Source organism: Camelus bactrianus, chromosome 9, assembly GCF_048773025.1.
Source record: "Camelus bactrianus isolate YW-2024 breed Bactrian camel chromosome 9, ASM4877302v1, whole genome shotgun sequence".
Lineage (NCBI taxonomy): Eukaryota > Metazoa > Chordata > Mammalia > Artiodactyla > Camelidae > Camelus > Camelus bactrianus.
In genome coordinates, this window is record NC_133547.1 from 13,862,862 (window position 1) to 13,881,047 (window position 18,186).

The 18,186-nt window shown below is 35.5% G+C and overlaps 1 protein-coding gene across 1 annotated transcript in view; it reads left to right on the top strand.

The window, feature by feature from the left end:
* The window catches only part of LOC105072618 (uncharacterized), a 62,289-nt gene that overhangs the window by 1,241 nt on the left and 42,862 nt on the right, over nucleotides 1-18,186 (top strand). The window contains exons 2-5 of the mRNA XM_045520073.2: nucleotides 5,114-5,196; nucleotides 9,511-9,637; nucleotides 9,905-10,000; nucleotides 16,019-17,595. Coding sequence (XP_045376029.2) covers nucleotides 5,114-5,196; nucleotides 9,511-9,637; nucleotides 9,905-10,000; nucleotides 16,019-17,595 — 1,883 coding nt within the window. The remainder of the gene's footprint in view (nucleotides 1-5,113; nucleotides 5,197-9,510; nucleotides 9,638-9,904; nucleotides 10,001-16,018; nucleotides 17,596-18,186) is intronic.

Genomic DNA, 18,186 nt, shown 5'->3' on the forward strand with positions numbered 1-18,186 from the left:
CAATATTCCAATCTACAACATTAAGAAACATACCTCTTTATTCTGGTGACTGCTTTTTAGTCCAGGTTATCTTTTGTCTGGTAATACGTTTTTCAGGTTTTGTTACTGTATTTTACAGGAATTTCATTTTACAACCCCTTCTGTTTGTCTTTATACTTCAGGTCTGTCTCTTGTAAAGTGCATATTGCTGGGCTCCTCCTCCCCCCCCCCCCCGCTTTTATCCTGTTAGACTATTATTTTAATAGGTGAGTTTAATTCATTTACATTTATTGTGATTGTTGATTTAAAATTCTCTATTATAGCTTCTTTTTTTTATTGTGCAGGTTTACCTTTATCCCCTTTCTCTCTCCACTGCTTTGGTTTCTTATCCTGGAATTTTTAACATGCATATTTAACAAAACCCAAACTTAAGATTTTAGAACACTTGAACTCCAAACTACCCACCGATTTCTATGTTATTCTTGACTGATATATTGCTTTCTTCTAATTTTAATTACCTGAAATTAGTAGTAATTCATTTGCTCAGTATATACAGCTGACCTTTGAACAACATGGGAGTTAGAGGCATCACTCCCCCTCCTCCCCTCGTAGTCAAAACTCGAAGTAGAACTTTACAGTTGGCCCTCTGTATCTTAGGTTTTGCAACTGCATATTCAACCAACCTCAGATCGTGTAGTATTGTAGTACGTATTTGTTGGGAAAAATCTGCATGTAAGTGGACCCACGTAGTTCAAACCTGTGTTGTTCACGGGTCCTGTATGTGTGTGTATTTTTTCAATTGTATTAAAATTGAGATACCATAACACATAAAATGTACTATCATAATATTTGTACCCCCATGTTCATTGCAGCATTAGTTACTATAGTCAAGATGTGGAAACATCTATCCATTAACAGATGAATGGATAAAATGTGTCATATACGTACAATGGAATACTATTCAGCCTTAAGCAAGAAGGAAATCCTGCCATTTGTGACAACATGGACATTATGCTAAGTGCAATAAGCCAGTCACAGGACAAATACTACATGATTCCATTTACATAAGATATCCAAAATAGAATCAAAGAAGCAGTGAGTAGAACGGTGGTTGTCAGGGGCTGGAGGGAGAGGAAAATGAGGAATTGTTTTCCAATAGGTACAAGATTTCTGTTATGTTCAATGAATAATTTCTAGAGACCTGGACAACATAGTACATATATTAACAAAATGTTATTGTGCATTTTAAAATACGTTGAGAGAGTAGATCTCATATTAGGTGTTCTTACCAAAAAAAAACAAAACAACACAAGGACGTTTTTGGAGGTGATGAATATGTTTAGTACCTTGGTTATGGTATTGGTATCATGGATGTATGTATATGTCCAAACTCATCAGGACATACATGTTAAATCTGTGAAGTTTTTGGTGTATCAGACCTCACCAAAGCTAAAGAATACACAAAAAATTATCATCTTAAGCATTTTTAGGTGTACAGTTTAGTGGCATTACATTTACATTGCTGTGCCACCATCACCACTGTCCATCCATAGAACTCTATCTTGCAAAACAAAAACTCTGTATCCATTAAACAGTAACTCCTCATTCCTTCTGTCCTCCAGTTCCAGGCAACCACCATCCTACCTTTTGTCTCTCTGAATTTGATTACTCTATGTACCTCATGTAAGCCAAATCATACAGTATTTGTCCTTTTGTGACTGTTTTTTTTTAACTTACCATAATGTCCTCAAGGTTCATTCATATTAAAGCTTGTGTCAGAATGCCCTTCCTCTTCAAGGCTGAATAATATTTCATTGTATGTATATATCATATTTTGTTTATCCATTCATCTGTCAATGGACAGTTGGGTTGCTTCATCTTTTGATTATTGCAAATAATACTGCTATAAGCAGGGGTATACAAACAGCTTTTCGAGTCCCTGCTTTCAGTTCTTTTGGGTATATACCCACAAGAGGAATTTCTGGATCATATAGTAATTCTTAATTTTTTGACTGCCATACTGTTTTCCCTAGTGGCTGTACCACTTTAGCAACATCTTCTATCAGTGGCACACAGACAAAAATAAATACCTATTTTCATGGACTTTATATGAGGGGGTGGACAAATGATATGTATGATAAATAAATTATATAACTTGTTAGTGATAATTTCCATAAAAAAATAGAAACTATGTAAAAGATATAAGGAGTATATCCCATGCATAATAATTCTCAAAATTTATTATAATTGAATGTTTTCTATTTTATTGTTTCTGTTCTGTCATTCAGGGCAAGGATTAGTCTACTCTCTTGTGTATCTTTTTTACCATAAATTATAAATTAATATTTCTTAATAGCCATTTTATTTATCATCAGCTATCAATGTGACATGAGTGTAATTCTCATTTCAAATGAAGAGTATGGGAATTATAAATTGCAATTCTTGTTTACTCAAGTTGTCAGGATAGATAGGAAATGGAAGAGCTGGACTTTTAATGCGACTCTCTTTTACTGCAATTCTTGGGTTTTTTGATTCAGCTCTTTATCTGTCACTGCATCAGGCCTATTCTTTTGCTCACAAAATATATTTGATAAGTATGTGAACATCATTATTGTATTTACTTTGTTTCTAAACTCTTGGTGTCTCTATTTGAGCACTTGGTTCAACCTGAGTTGCTGAGTCTTTTGAGTTTTACAGACTCCTGCTGTCTCTGCATCCAGCATCTCTGGTCAGTGACAACAGGCAATGTGAATTACAAACAAGGAAGCTAATTATTTGGAACTGTATCAGTTATCTATTACTGTGTAATAAGGTACCTCAAAATTTAGTGGCTTGAACAACAATAAGCATTTATTATCTCAGTTTTTGTAGCGGGGAATGACTTAGCTGGATATTCTGGTTCAGATATTTCATGAAGTCGCAGTTAAGTTGTTGGCAGAACTGCAGTCATCAGAAGGCTAACTGGAACTGGAGGATTTGCTTCCAAGAGGGCTGGCAAGTTAGTGTTGGCTGCTGGCCTCTCGCTAGGGCTGGTTGAGTGTCTTCTTGGCATGGTGGCCGACTTCCTTCTCAGTACATGACTCAAAAATGTGCAAGACAGAAACCACAATGTATTTTATGACCTAGCCCTGGAAGTCATACACTGTCATTTTTGCAATATCCTATTGGTTGTACAGGTCAACTCTATTCAGTGTGGGAGGGATGTATGAAAGACATGAATACCAGAAAACAGTGATCATTCAGGGCCACCTTGGAGGGTGGTTCCCACAGGGATCCAGTGGGAAGACCTCAGTTGAATTTGATTTGTGTCATAAGCCTACAGGTCCTGGCTCCACAAAGATAAGACAGATCTATGATGTGAGTTGAAAGAACCCTAAAGAGAAGGTAACTATTATGGAAAAAGACCTCCTGATCTGAGACCTTCCCCAGAAGTTAAGGAGTCCTGAGATAGAGGGAACCCTGGAATAGCTGGACCTGCACCCTACCTTAACTCCTCTGCCTAGAGTGAGGAAGGCCTGAGTGACAGCTCAACCTTCAGAGATCAGCAGTAGCTGTCTGACAGTGGAGCGTTTGATGCAGATGTTGGAAAGGCGAGGTGAGGTGGCTCAGAGATGGGCAGTTTAGGAGAGAGGCCATACATTCACAGACAGAGAGAGTAAAAAGAATTAGGAAATTCATTACTCTTACCAAGAAGATTCACAACTTATTGACTGTGCATGGTTGACATCTGTTTTTTATTTTATAAACTTGACTGTTGTCTTTTTAGTAAATTTCAATGTAATTTCTATTTTTTAAAATATGTTTAGATCTTTTTTAAGAGCGCTGTTAAGTATATAACCATAAACAAAAGTTTCCTATTCCATCCCTTCCCATCCCCTGTTCCCACCACCCATAGGCAAACCACTTTGAACTTTTTTTCATCTCTGCTTTTCTGAATAACATCCTCATACTGCTAATGTTTGATTTCTGTTTTAGGTATTTCCTATTGACTTTTGACATTGGAGATAAGGATTATCTGTTTTCTACCTAACCCCTTGCTTGTTATCCCAGCCCATTCCAACCCACTCTCCTCCTTGCCCTTCTTTCTAATATGGTGTTTTATTAGAGGTTGAACGTTGACCAGATGTCAGGATCTGCATGCATTTTCTTTTGGGCTGGTCAGTTTCCCCAGCAAGAAGTTCTAGATTTTGTCTGAGGAGGAAAAGCCAGAATCCTGCTTTTGGGAGGCAAAAGAAGAAGTTTGCAGGGGAGCATCTCATCTTTCAATATGACAGCTTTCACCTAATTCCCTTATTTTCTCTACATTGCTTCAACCCAACCTTACATTCAGTTCCCAATTTTTCAGTCCCACCCCAAACTCCTCCTGCCTGCAGAAATAGCCATAGGCTCCATTCCTGAGCCTTTCGAGTGTTCAGCCATGATTTCCTCACTCACCTTCACTTAAGCTTTAGCTTTCTCTAAGTTAGACACCAATCATCTGTCTGGCTCTCTAGCTTTCAAAATTTTTGTTGACATCTCTTACCTGCTAAAGTCTTCTATATTCTTTGTCCTTGTGAGTTTCATTTTCTTTTGTTACTTTTATTTGCTTGTGTTTTGGAGAGAGCAGAAATAAATGCAAGTATTCAGTCTTCCATTTTTAACCTGAAGGCCCTGAATTTTTTAGGGTAAATAATAAATTAAGTTATTTTAAAATGACATTAGAATTATAACTGCATTTCATTCCATCATATGAATGTTCCATAATGCCTATAACCTGTCTGTGATTAATTTTTTCCAAATTATTTATAGTGCTTCATAAATAGTTTAATCATTAAATTTTTGTGGTATTTATTATTATATACTTAAGATCAATCTCCTATTAGGAATAATATAGCAGAAGCCTACAGAAATACTATAGTGTCAACGGATTAATTGGGCATCCTATACTTAGCCCTCCAGAAATTCCCATCAGACCCTATATGATTAAATTACAAGCCATCTATGTATATTTCAGTGTCTCTATAGCCTGGTGGTGGTTAACATTTCTCAGAGCTCTGAGGATCATTATAGGGGATCTTAGAGCTGGTGATGAAGATTTCTATATTCCTTTATCTGAAGCTCTGAAGTAAATTGTTTTTTATTTCTCTTTCCTCAGCTTGGCATTATCTGGACTGTGCCCTTTTTGAGGAAGAAGAGGATATGACTAGTTCTCTGGAAGAGGATATGACCAGTTCTCTTGTACGTTTTAAGCATTTACTTGTTTCCTGCATTATTTTACAATGCAGTTGCAGTGGCTTACGTTAACCTACTAGAAAGCTGGATAAAAACTAAATTGAAAATCAAGGTGAGGGAAAATATGGCTAGAAAATCAGAACCAGGGGAAATGCGAGATATGGCTATGCAGAAATAGGTCCATTCAGACTTATTAAAGTTGAGTTCAAATTTGAATTATGATATGGAAAAGCAAAACCAAATGAGACATAAAGTTCACCCCATAATTTGCACTGTTTATGGGGAAGAGCTTACAATTCAAGAAAAAGAAAAGTGTTTCATTGGTACATATTCCAAAGTAACTCCATAATTCTTATAATTTTAACTTCAATTTTTAAAAAGTACATCTTGGCCATAGATTAAAAACTAGAATTATATTCAAGAGTAAATTGAACACCATTTTCAAATGATACTACATGTATGTTGTCTTCAGCTGAAATTTTTTAAGTGGAGCTAAAATATATACTAATATTCTATGGAAAAATCTTACAGTTCTGGTATCTACAACTCTTAAAATGTTTTTTAATGGTCTCAGAAGATGCAGTATTCTTCATCTTCTTGCAGAATGACTCATTTTCCTCTGCTCTTGTTTTTTTTGTTTGTTTATTTCCAGCTCTGGAATCCCTCACACTCCTGTATTTTAAATACTTTCCACTTTACTGCCTCTTTTTCCTCAGCTCCTATCTTTTCCATCCTGAAACACACTTTTTTGACCATATGATTATGTGGCTCATCCAGTTATTTCTCCTGCAGAGTGGTTTTCTGGGCCTAGACAGACTTGGGTTCAAATCTTGGCTCAGCAATTTACTAAGCGCATAATTATGGGCAAGTTTCTTAATCTCTTTGGTCTAAACTACATCATCTGTAAATGGAGATAATAATAATACTTATCCCATAAAAATGTTGGGAGGGTTAAATGTGCATAGTAAGTGCTCCATAAGTAATATTGTTAATTATTAGCTATATAAATCTTTCCTACCTGAAAAGATCTTTGGATGTGTTGGCTGTATTTACTGACCTACCTTTTTAGTTTAACATATAAAACTGATAAGATAAAAGAGAAGATGCCTGATTTGGGTTCACAAAATTAAGCCTTGTCTTCAGTAAAACTCCCATAAATACTGTAATAAGGCAAAACTAGAAACACTTTTTATAGTACATATACAGAAATATACTAACAATTCTTTAAAAACAATAATTAAGAATATAGAAAATTAGGTGAAGAACATGGGGAAGTAGTTGGAAAAAATGCGGATGGCCAATAAATATTTTTAAATAATAATGTCACAAAGAAATAGACCATTAAGATCTGCAGATACATTTTTAGATGTATTTTGAATTAGTTGGTAATGACCATCTTTTATAAGAGGATTCCAAATAATTAGTTCACATGTGCATTTTCTTTATAGAATAAAAAGCTAGAGATAAGGAGTTGTGATCTACAAATAGGACACTCTTAGCTTTCAAAGAATTCATGCAGTTCCTTTCAGATACTAGAACCAGGTGTTTTGTTCTGGACTATCGAATAGAAATGGACTGCCCACATTCCTGCGCATGCAGACCTAAATTCATTCTAGAATATGGATGTAATATTCACGGCAGCTTTTATTTATGTTTGAATAGACTACATAGTAGCTAGAAAAATCTTTTACAATAATGTTATGTTGTTAGTCCTTTTTCTACTTGAAATTAAAGAATTTTAAGAATGCCTACTTCAGTATTAGGATTTATGCAGGTATCTTTTTCTAATCTGTCACTTATATATTTTTTTTTCTGGTTGGGGGGAGGTAATTAAGTTTATGTATTTATTTATTCTTGGAGGAGGTACTTGGCATTGAACTCAGGACCTCATGCATGCTAAGCATGCACTCTACCACTGAGCTATACACCCCACCTTGTCACTTATATGTTATCGTGTATCTTTTGTTGTATAGAAACTTTAAATTTGGATAGTACATCTAGCATATGATAAATATGTGCATCCAATAAGAATTTAGTTAAAATGAATACACAACATTAATTTTGGTAGTTATTGTTAAACTTGGGAGACATTTATTTTTACCTTCCCACATCACTAATCATGGGGACGACTGGCTAAATCTTCTATCTCCTCAGGATAACATACATTATTGAGTGACTGTTACATCCTATGGAGAACTTCAATCTTTCATCCCAAGAGCACTCTTTGAACTGATCTATGCAACATTAATATTTAATAGTCTTTTCTTTCATGAGTTGCCAATGTTGATCTTTTCTAAGATATCTTTCCTAATATTAAGTTATAGAGATAGTTTCTTTTCATAGCTTTGGAGTATTTTTTAACTGAAGTATAGTTGATTTACAATATTGTGTTAGTTTCTGGTGAACAGCATAGTGATTCAGTTCTACACATATATATTTTTTCATATTCTTTTTCATTATAGGTTATAAGCAGCTGTTGAATATAGATCCCTGTGCTATACAGTAGGACCTTGTTGTTTATCTATTCTGCATATAGTAGTTTGTATCTGCTAATTGCAGACTCCCAATTTATCCCTTTCCACCCCTTTCCCCTTTGATAACCATAGTTTGTCTTCTATGTCTGTGAGTCTCTGTTTTGTAAACAAGTTCATTTGTCATTTTTTAAAGATTCCACATATAAGTGGTGTCATATGATATTTGTCTTTCTCTGTCTGACTTACTTCACTTAGTATGATAATCTCTAGGTCATCCATGTTGCTGCAAATGGAATTGTTTCGCTCTTTTTTATGGTTGAGTAGTATTCCTCTGTGTGTGTGTACGTGTGTAGACACCACATCTTTATCCATTCATCTGTCAATGGACATTTAGATTGCTTCCATGTCTTGGCTATTATAAATAATGCTGCTATAAACATTGGGATGCATGTATTTTTTTGAATTAGAGTTTTCTCTGGAAAACACCCAGGAGTGGCATAGCGAGAAAGTGAGTTTTGAGTGCAGGACTTCTTGTGTTTCCAATTATCTGTCTTGAATTGGGGCATACTTGTGGGATCCTGAGACTTCCTGCTGACTTGGAGAAGTACAATTTGATGGATAAAAATATGGGCTCTGCTGCTACACTGCTTGGGCTGGAATTTCAGCTCTACCACATAGTAGCTTTATGACCATGGGAGAGTTATTCTTAACCCTGAGTTCCTTATCTTTCAAATGGACAATAATAGTAGCTATTTCATAACCTTATTAGGTGAATTTTGAAAGTTAATATATCTAAAGAAATTCTAACTGCATGGCACATAGTAGTACTCAATAGATGACAATGATGATGATATTGATGGTAGTAATGATCATAGATCATAGAGATAGTTTCTCAGAAACATTCATTGTGATTCAGCCTTTGGTAATTTTCATTGGTATTTCCTGTTTTTCTATCTTATTTATACTATTTCTTGAATATTCTCCCAAATGTGGGATATAGATTTCTTTCTTAGAGCCTTTATAGATAAATATTTTTCTTTATTTCCTTATTTGGATATTGAAGTTTTTAAATAAGGAGGAAGAGTTAGATATTTGTGATCAAGTAACATTCTTTTCCAGAAATTTATGATTTGTGTTTTAGTTTCTATTATACCACTCTCATAGTTTTCTCATCCTGTGATTGTAATACAATAAGCAAGAAACAAAAACCTGAGACTCTTTCTTTGATGCTTCACTACTGATAATGCCCTTGGCCCTTTACCCACTGTGTATGTTCTCTACAACCCCTCATATCCTTTAGCCATGCATTCAGCTCCCAATTTTAGGTTGATGGACTGAGAAATTGTCATCTCCTCTCTTTGTACTGCTAACTGCATGGTGGAACATTTCCATCTGGAAAGTCCTATAGAAATTTCAAACTTTGCACATTCAAATTTTCATACCCCTCCTCCTTCCTCCTGCCTTAATTCTCTCCCTTCCCTACTTTTTCCGTGTTCTCTTTCTCACTAGATCACACAATTGCTTGGAGTGGTTCTAAGCCAGTTACCTGTGAGTCACATCTAACTCTTCCATCTCTGTCACAGTCCAGTGCAAATCAGTGACCACCATTTCCAGTTTCCTGCATAATAGATGAATTACAAAGTTTGCTGACTCAATAATTAGCATACTCTTATAGGATACTTCTACTATGGTGTATTTTCTCCCACAGTATAAATACAAAATTAGGTAAATATAGACCTGATATACAGTATCTGATCCCTGGATAGTAGCTAAATGAGTTCTTACAGTTTTGACCATAGTGTCTAGTTTTGATGGCTTCAGATTAATTAAGGTTGTGTTTTCACAGGAAACAGTAACATTTAAGGATGTGGCTGTGGACCTCACCCAGGAGGAATGGCAACAAATGAAACCTGCTCAGAGGGACTTGTACCGTGATGTGATGCTGGAGAACTATAGCAACCTAGTCACAGTGGGTAAGAGTAGCTTTGCAACCTTACATAGATTCTTTTCCATTTTTGCAATGTGTGAAGACTTCAGCTTGCCTGATGTCATTAACTAGGCTTCCGTTTCTCCATGTGATTGTATGTGCTTGTCTTCAGAGTAAAGGCTAATTACTTTGTCTTACTGTGGAAGTTCCTCCGTTCTTACCTTTCACAGGTCAAGTTCCCAGGACTTAGCCCAAAATCTAGATGACTGTCTCTAGCGTTAACATTCAAGTCCTTTGCTGTCTCCCATTATAGGCTATCAAGTCACCAAACCAGATGTGATCTTCAAGTTGGAGCAGGAGGAGGAGCCATGGGTGGTAGAAGAGGAAATATTTGGAAGACACTATCCAGGTAAATAAGTGAAAAGGCAGGTCTGAATAGAAAGCCACATGACAGTTGTTCAGGGGGTTGATACCATTTCACATTTTCCAAGATTTTCTTAAAGGCCCTAGTCTTCTAAAGTGCCTTAGATCATTGTGATGCTTTCAGATGCTATTCATACATTAGAGCAATCTTCCTTTTTCAAATTTAAGAAGGCCAGTAGCCCTATCTGATTTCAGGATACCAAAACTTCCCTAATTCATTTACAGGATTTTGTCCCTGTCTCTGATCCGTAGCTCTCTCTTTCCTTTGTGTTCATAGTGTTTTTTTTCCCTCATGCATTCAATATTTCATGGATGTGTAGTATTTAAAAACAGAGTTTCAGAGTTAGATTCCTTTTCGTTTCTTACCTTCTTCCCATTTTGAAAAGCCTCAGTTTTGTAACAGTATTCACACTTCCCATTGCATTTCACAAACCTCATATTCCCATATAGCTTTGTTTTCTTTGTTTAGTTTTGTGTCGGGGGGAGGGGGTTAGGTTAATTTAATTAATTAATTAATCTATTTTAATAGCAGTACTGGGGATTGAACCCAGGACCTAGTGCATGCTAAGCTCTGCCACTGAGCTAAACCTCCCAGCCTTACCACCCCCACACCAAACTTTAAAAGTTTCTGGATTACAGATTGTTGCCTTCTTTTGCTTATTCCCACCTTTCATTCCTTTAAATTTTTTTTGAAAATATAACACATGCACAGTTGGTTAAAAATATAAATAGTCCAAAAGATAACATTGAAGAGTGAGTCTCTCTCTTATCCTTGACACTCAGTCCCTTTCTTTTCTCAGTTGCATACACTTCTTTTTCAGGGTTGTCCTGAAAAAGTTGTTTATTTTACCATATGAATTTTAGATTCACCTGTCTATTTCCAGAGAAAAACCTGCTGGATTTTTTGTTGGGAATGTGTTAGAAGTATAAATTAACTTTCGGAGAGTTGACATCTTCATAATGTCGAACTTTTCTATCCAAGAACATCATCTGTTTCTTTGTTCAGATCTGTCTGTTTTTATGTCCTTCAGAAATGCTTTCCAATGTTTCCTTTGTAACTTTTGTAAATTTCTTATTAAGGTTTATACCTAAGTAATAGACAAGAGGAAAAAAAAATCAGTACTAGAAGAATTGGAAAGGACCCTGTAAAAAACCATCTTTATTTACAGATGATAAGATAGTATCCCCATAAAACACATGGGAATCAACTGCAACAAATAGTAAGAGAATCTAGTGAGATGGTAGGTTATCAGATTAACAAATAAAAATCAGTGGTGTTCATGTATACTTCAACAATTAAGTAGAAGTTATAAGGAAAAGGAAACCACATTTATAGCCGTAACAATATGGATGAAGTACTATTCTGGGCATAGATATATGGCAGTGTACTGAACAAAGTCCTGTCCTCATGGAGCTTGTAATTTAGTGCGAACTAGTGTCTCTGAGGTTTTGCATGTAAGAAAATACCTTTCTAAAAAACCTTTCTATTTAGCTGAGATTTGGCTGTGTACATAATTCTTGAGCATAGTGTCTTCCTGGACATTTTTGTAGACAGTTACCTAAGGAATTTAGACAGTCCTTTACTGTCTCCTGGCTTTGAATGTTGCTTGGAGAAATCTGAAGCTCAATTGTTTCTCCTCATAGGTGACTTTATATATTTGCTTGGATGCCCATAGATTTCTTTTTTTTTTTTTTAAGCTTTAGAACTTTATGAGGCTTATTGATCAGTCAATATCAGAGTTTCCTTTAAACTTATATATTCATGTTTTTTGGTTTCTATAGTGTCATTGCATAGATCTGATGCTGGTTCCTTTTATAACTATCATTCCTCATCTTTGAATAAGATTATTTCCTGCTGGACCCACTATTTACAGAAGGAGAGTGTTGAAGATTGTCCTGAAAAATGCTCTGAGCTAGTAGGAAGCCTCTGTTGCTCATTTGACCTCTTTTATCACACAGAGTTTTGTGTTGAAAGTTGGGTTGCCCTTTGCTTCTCCTGAATCAGAGATTATCAGTTGCTTGCTTCCTCTGGCACTTAGTATCTATTCTGCACCCCAATGCCAGCAGCCTGCTTGTACAAGAATAATGTCTATTTCACATCTCCTTGTTTAGCTCTGTCTTTCCTACCATTTGACAGGGGCAGATAAAGACCATGATGTTCCCGCCTGTTATAAACACATCTGGATCCCATTTTTGCAAAAAATGACTCATTCATTCTGCCCACAGGGTGTGCCTTCTGTGGAGAACTCTGTTCACCATGCTTTCTGTCTGAGTTAAGAGAGAACAGCCACTGTCCCTGGCTTTTTCCCTACTTGGTTCAGTCTGTCCTCTGGTCTTTCCTTATGCACTGGAATTGGAGTTTAGCTGTCTTGCTTTTATTGAAGATATATTTTCTTTTTCTGTTTCTTCTTCATGTTTGCAGAGAGGAGAGGAGACAGAGATGTTTAGTTCCACCATATTGAAACAGCGAAGTCCTCTTCTGTATTTATCCTGTGGATCACCTTCTTGGAACTTTCTTCTTTGCTCCTCTCTAAAGGATTCTGATTTCTCCTTAGTTCCTGTTTATTGTTCATTTCTTATTCCCTTATGAACTGTTTTACATGGCTTCTTTTCTCCAGCCCTCATTGAACATTATATATAATGGTTCTAAATTACATAGAGACTCCTTTTTCCTTTATGATATAGGTGTGTTCATATCTTTGAGTCAGTATATATCTGCAGAAATGACAAGATTGGAATATGTTGTCTTTAATGTCTCCAGTATTGTGAAACTCTTCACAACTTTGCCTTTAAGTGTGGCTTTAAGTGTGCCTTTTATGAGTGCTCTTACCTGTCTTGGTTCTAGAAGTTGTTTAACTTTGATCTCAGTTTCTAATAAATGGTCCCCAGCATTTCCAGCCTATATAAATCCTCCCCCATCTCTGAGCTAACTTTCTACTTTCATCTACTGGAGTGACTTGGTGTCTAAAAACATATAAGACAGTACTGTGTTATAGTATATATTTTCAGACTTTGATGTCTGAGACTTAAGTTATTAACTCACCAACAGAAAGTAAGTCTGTGTCTTATTCTTCATGTAAAAGATTCATGAATTGATTAATGTAGAGCTATATTTAGAGAGATTTTTCTTATTGTTTTTGTTGTTTTAAAATACTTACAGAACTTCAGAGTAAGTGCAGAAGGATTCAGTTAGAGTTTAAAAAAAAAGACAGCAGAACCACATGAAATATTGTTGAAATCTTAAGTTACATGTGAGGCATTTATTTAGTAAATGAATGAATCAGACAGAGAATACCTTAAAAGTTTTAAGAGAAGGGCTGTAGAAGGAGTAACAAGATCAAGAAAGTATTTGTTTGTTTCTTTGTTTGTTTTAAAGAGGGCTTAAAGCTGTTTTCCTGTTAAGATCTGTAGATCTTAAGACTTACTTAGGAAATGAAAAAAAATAACAAAAGATTTGGAGAGTAAAATTAACATGACATATTTGTGGAGTAAAATTATAAGTATGTCTGATTGTAAAGGATTAGTGAAATACCTGGTGGGTTATCTAGTAGAGAGTCAGAGAGTTCCAATCTTTGTCTGCTTTCAGGACCTCTTTTATGTTTTTAAATGTTGTTGGCAATTTAACTTTATCCCTTCTTTAACCACTGAAGCTATAGTTTTGCCTTTTGCCTGGTTGCATCTAACTTGGCAGCAAGGTTACAATAGTTAGTTACAAGCAGACGCTTGTAAGATAACTGAATATAAAGATTTAAAAATATCCAGTTATCTGAATTTTCAGTAACCCACAGCTGATGGAACTCCAAGAGTATGGAAAACCAACATAGAGCCAATGACACAGAAAAGAATATTATCATTTTGGTAACAGTATGTGAGCCATGATGAAAGAACAAAAGCTGAACACAACAGGATTTGATGGTTGCTGTGTACATCTTACTGCATCTTATGTTGGTTTGTGTCACTTTGAGAAATACTGAGATTGATCATGTGTTGAGACAGATGCATGTGTTGTGAATCAGAATTCACCTGTTTTAAAGATATTTATTAACCTTTCACTTAAGGATTTTAGCAGCCATTGATGATTATTGCCTAGATCCATTATTTTATTCGCTGAAATTCTCCAGTAAAGAACTCTCATCAATTATGTGATTACCCTGATATATGTATCTACAGACCAAGAAAGATAAATACTCAACTCATTTTTCACTGCTTATTTTGTTATCATTGACATACTGTTACTACTGAGCCAAGATATGGCTGTTAATTACATATCTTTGTATTACTTTTTATCATTTCTACAATTACTACTTAGCTAATTTTTCTGCTTGCTTTGTTTTTTTAATCTAGTTTTAATTTTACTGAGCTCTTAAAATCTTTATTTAAATAAGGAATCCATGAATGTCATTAGTTTACTTCATGTTGATATATGAATGGATAAGAAGGAAATTCTAAAATTCTTACAGTTAACACATTTGTGTTGCTCTTTGAGTACGAGACATAGTGTATTGTAATGGTTAGATTAGAACCTAGGAGTGTTTTGTGGAATCCAAAAGCCAATTCTGTGGATCTCTTCCTATCTCCTACCTGGAGGTACATGCCAGTACCTGTGAGGCTAACCAACAGAAAGGAATTGGAGGTCTCACTATTCAAAATATAAATGTTTGTATAATTCCTACTTTTTTAATATGAAGCCATTCCTCTGTATCTAGTTCACTTATTCCTATGTCTAGAGCCTCTGTGTTTCGTTTTCTTCAGAAAGTGAGGCTTCCTTTTCCTGCTTGGATGGTGGACACATGGCTACTTCCTGTGTGGACTCAGGGGTTGTGGTGTATTGGTCAAGGTTCAGTCATAGAGAAAAGAATCTATTCACTGGTGATTTAAGAAGGAAGGAATTTATGTGAAGGTATTAAATACCCCCACAGAATTTGGGGGAGGACTGAAGGACAGACTATAGGATAAGCCTTTAGGAATAAGTCTCAAAACCATACCATAGAAGTGAGCTGCTACTGTGTGATCAAGAAATTGCTTCTTGTTGAACCAGGAAAGTGCCTCTACAGCTTCCATTTCTGTTGTAACATCACAAACAAAATGCCCACTTTTTTTCCCCTTTAAATTCATTTTTGAATTAAAATGTTGTATGGTGAATCTAAATCACATTCAGAACCCTGCATTCAAATGTGTCTAGGAAATGTACTTCTAACTGTCTCATCCTTTGCAGGATGGAAAAACATAGGAGATTGGAATAGATGTTACCTAAGCAGATCCATAATATCTGCCTCAGGGATCTGCTCCCTTTTCAGACTCTAGATTAATCCTCTTTTTTTCAGCCCTACTCTTATCTCTGCCTTTTGAGTACCTGAATCCTCCAATTCTTGAGGTTTTGCAGTGTCTTATCGCCAAATCACTTTGTTGCTTGACATTTAAATCTTGATAGCACAAAACTTGAATTTCTTAGCGCAGCTATCAGTTGACAGTTCTCTATATGCCTTTCATCATCCATTATTTTGTTGAAATCTCTTATTTACTCTTTTTACACTCCTAGTTCCTTTGCTCCTGTGGGTTTGAATCTTTATTCTTTTGCTGTCATTTTAATGGAAATTTCCATTAAAATGACAGCAAAAGAATAAACGGCACAATCAATCCATTGTGTTAAACCACAAGTGTTAATTTTATCCTCTAGTCATTTGACTCCCTATCCAGTTATTTATGTGTTTGCTTTTTCATCTTAATTATTCTATTCATTTTACTGATTTCTGCATTGTATAAGTACACATTTAAATCAATCAAAGCAGCGTGGGCCTATTGGCAGTTTTCTCTCCATAGTATTATCTATAGGAGTTAACTTCTCAAGTCTTAGGAACTAGGGACATTTGCACTTTAGATTTCTTTTGTATTTGGAGACTAGAGCCAACAACAAAGATCAACCCCACTTTAGGGAATTTCGGAAATGTTATCAATAGTGCAGTAGTAGAAAAATTCAAAAGTAATTTTTGGTCCTCCATTTTAGAAGTTTGGGAAGTTGATGAACAGATCAAGAAGCAACAGGAAACACTTGTGAGGAAAGTCACATGCATCTCCAAGAAAACTCTAATAAAGGAAAATGTCATTGAATGTAAAAAAGTTGCCAAGATATTTCCTCTGAGCTCAGACATTGTTACTTCAAGACAAAACTTCTATGAATGTGACTCTCTTGATAAGGGTTTTGAACATAATGTAGATTTACTTAGTTATGAGAAAGGCTGTATAAGAGAGAAAAGCTATGAGTGTAATAAGTATGAGAAACCATTTTACCATTGCTCATCCCATCTTGTAACCCCCTTTAAGTGTAATCATTGTGGACAAGACTTTAGTCATAAATTTGACCTCATCAGACATGAGAGAATTCACGCTGGAGAGAAACCCTATGAATGTAAGGAATGTGGAAAAGCTTTCAGCAGGAAGGAAAATCTTATTACACATCAAAAAATTCATACTGGAGAAAAACCATACAAATGTAATGAATGTGGAAAAGCTTTCATTCAGATGTCAAACCTCATTAGACACCAGAGAATTCATACTGGAGAGAAACCTTATGCATGTAAGGATTGTTGGAAGGCCTTCAGTCAGAAATCAAATCTCATTGAACATGAGAGAATTCATACTGGAGAGAAACCCTATGAATGTAAGGAATGTGGAAAATCCTTCAGCCAGAAGCAAAATCTTATTGAGCATGAGAAAATTCATACTGGGGAGAAACCTTATGCATGTAATGAATGTGGTAGAGCTTTTTCTCGAATGTCATCTGTTACCCTACATATGAGAAGTCACACAGGGGAGAAACCTTATAAGTGTAATAAATGTGGAAAAGCCTTCTCTCAGTGCTCAGTATTTATTATACATATGAGAAGTCATACAGGTGAGAAACCCTATGTATGTAGCGAATGTGGGAAAGCTTTCTCTCAAAGTTCATCCCTTACTGTACATATGAGAAATCATACAGCTGAGAAACCCTATGAATGTAATGAATGTGGAAAAGCCTTCAGCCGGAAGGAAAATCTCATCACACATCAGAAAATTCATACTGGAGAGAAACCTTATGAATGTAATGAATGTGGGAAAGCTTTTATTCAGATGTCAAACCTCATTCGACACCAGAGAATTCATACTGGTGAAAAACCCTATGCATGTACAGTATGTGGGAAAGCCTTTAGTCAGAAATCAAATCTCACTGAACATGAGAAAATTCACACGGGAGAGAAACCCTATCATTGTAATCAGTGTGGAAAAGCTTTCAGTCAGAGGCAGAACCTCCTTGAGCATGAAAAAATTCATACTGGAGAGAAACCATTTAAATGTAATGAATGTGGTAAAGCCTTCTCTCGAATCTCTTCCCTTACTCTTCATGTCAGAAGTCATACAGGGGAGAAACCCTATGAATGTAATAAATGTGGAAAAGCCTTCTCTCAGTGCTCGTTACTTATTATACATATGAGAAGTCACACTGGAGAGAAACCCTTTGAATGTAATGAATGTGGGAAAGCATTCTCTCAAAGAGCATCCCTTTCTATCCATAAGAGAGGTCATACAGGTGAGAAACGCCAAGTATACTAAATGAATAAAGACCTCTTAAATTCAACCCATGCTTTCCTTAACTTTAAAAATCTTGGCATAATCTCAAAAAATGAACCAGATCTCTATGAAAAAAATATAAAGCTTTATTGAAGGGCAAAAGAGTAAATGGAGAGAAATATGATGGATATAGATGGAAAAACTCAGTATCATAAAATGCCAGAACTCCCCAAGTTAATCTATAGACCTAATATAGTTCCAAACATCTAAGAAGAATTTGCCAGGATCTTTAAAAAACTCTAAAATTCATGTGAAATAGAAGTCTATGGATTGTTGAGATGATTTTGAAAAAGAACAGAGAGGACACACCTTCTAGCAAATACTACACATTTTATGAAGTTATGGTTATAAAATAGTGTGAGATATTAGTGCATTAATGGGTAAGTAAAAAGATTTTACAGAATGTAAGTAACTAATGAATATATGTGAACTTGGTGTGTATTAGACATGACATTATGAATCAGTAGGAGGATGATGGCCTTGTCAATGAAAATTGTTGGAGTATTTGAATCTCCATATTGGGGGAAATAAAATTACATACAATCTTGCAATATATAAAGAAACAGA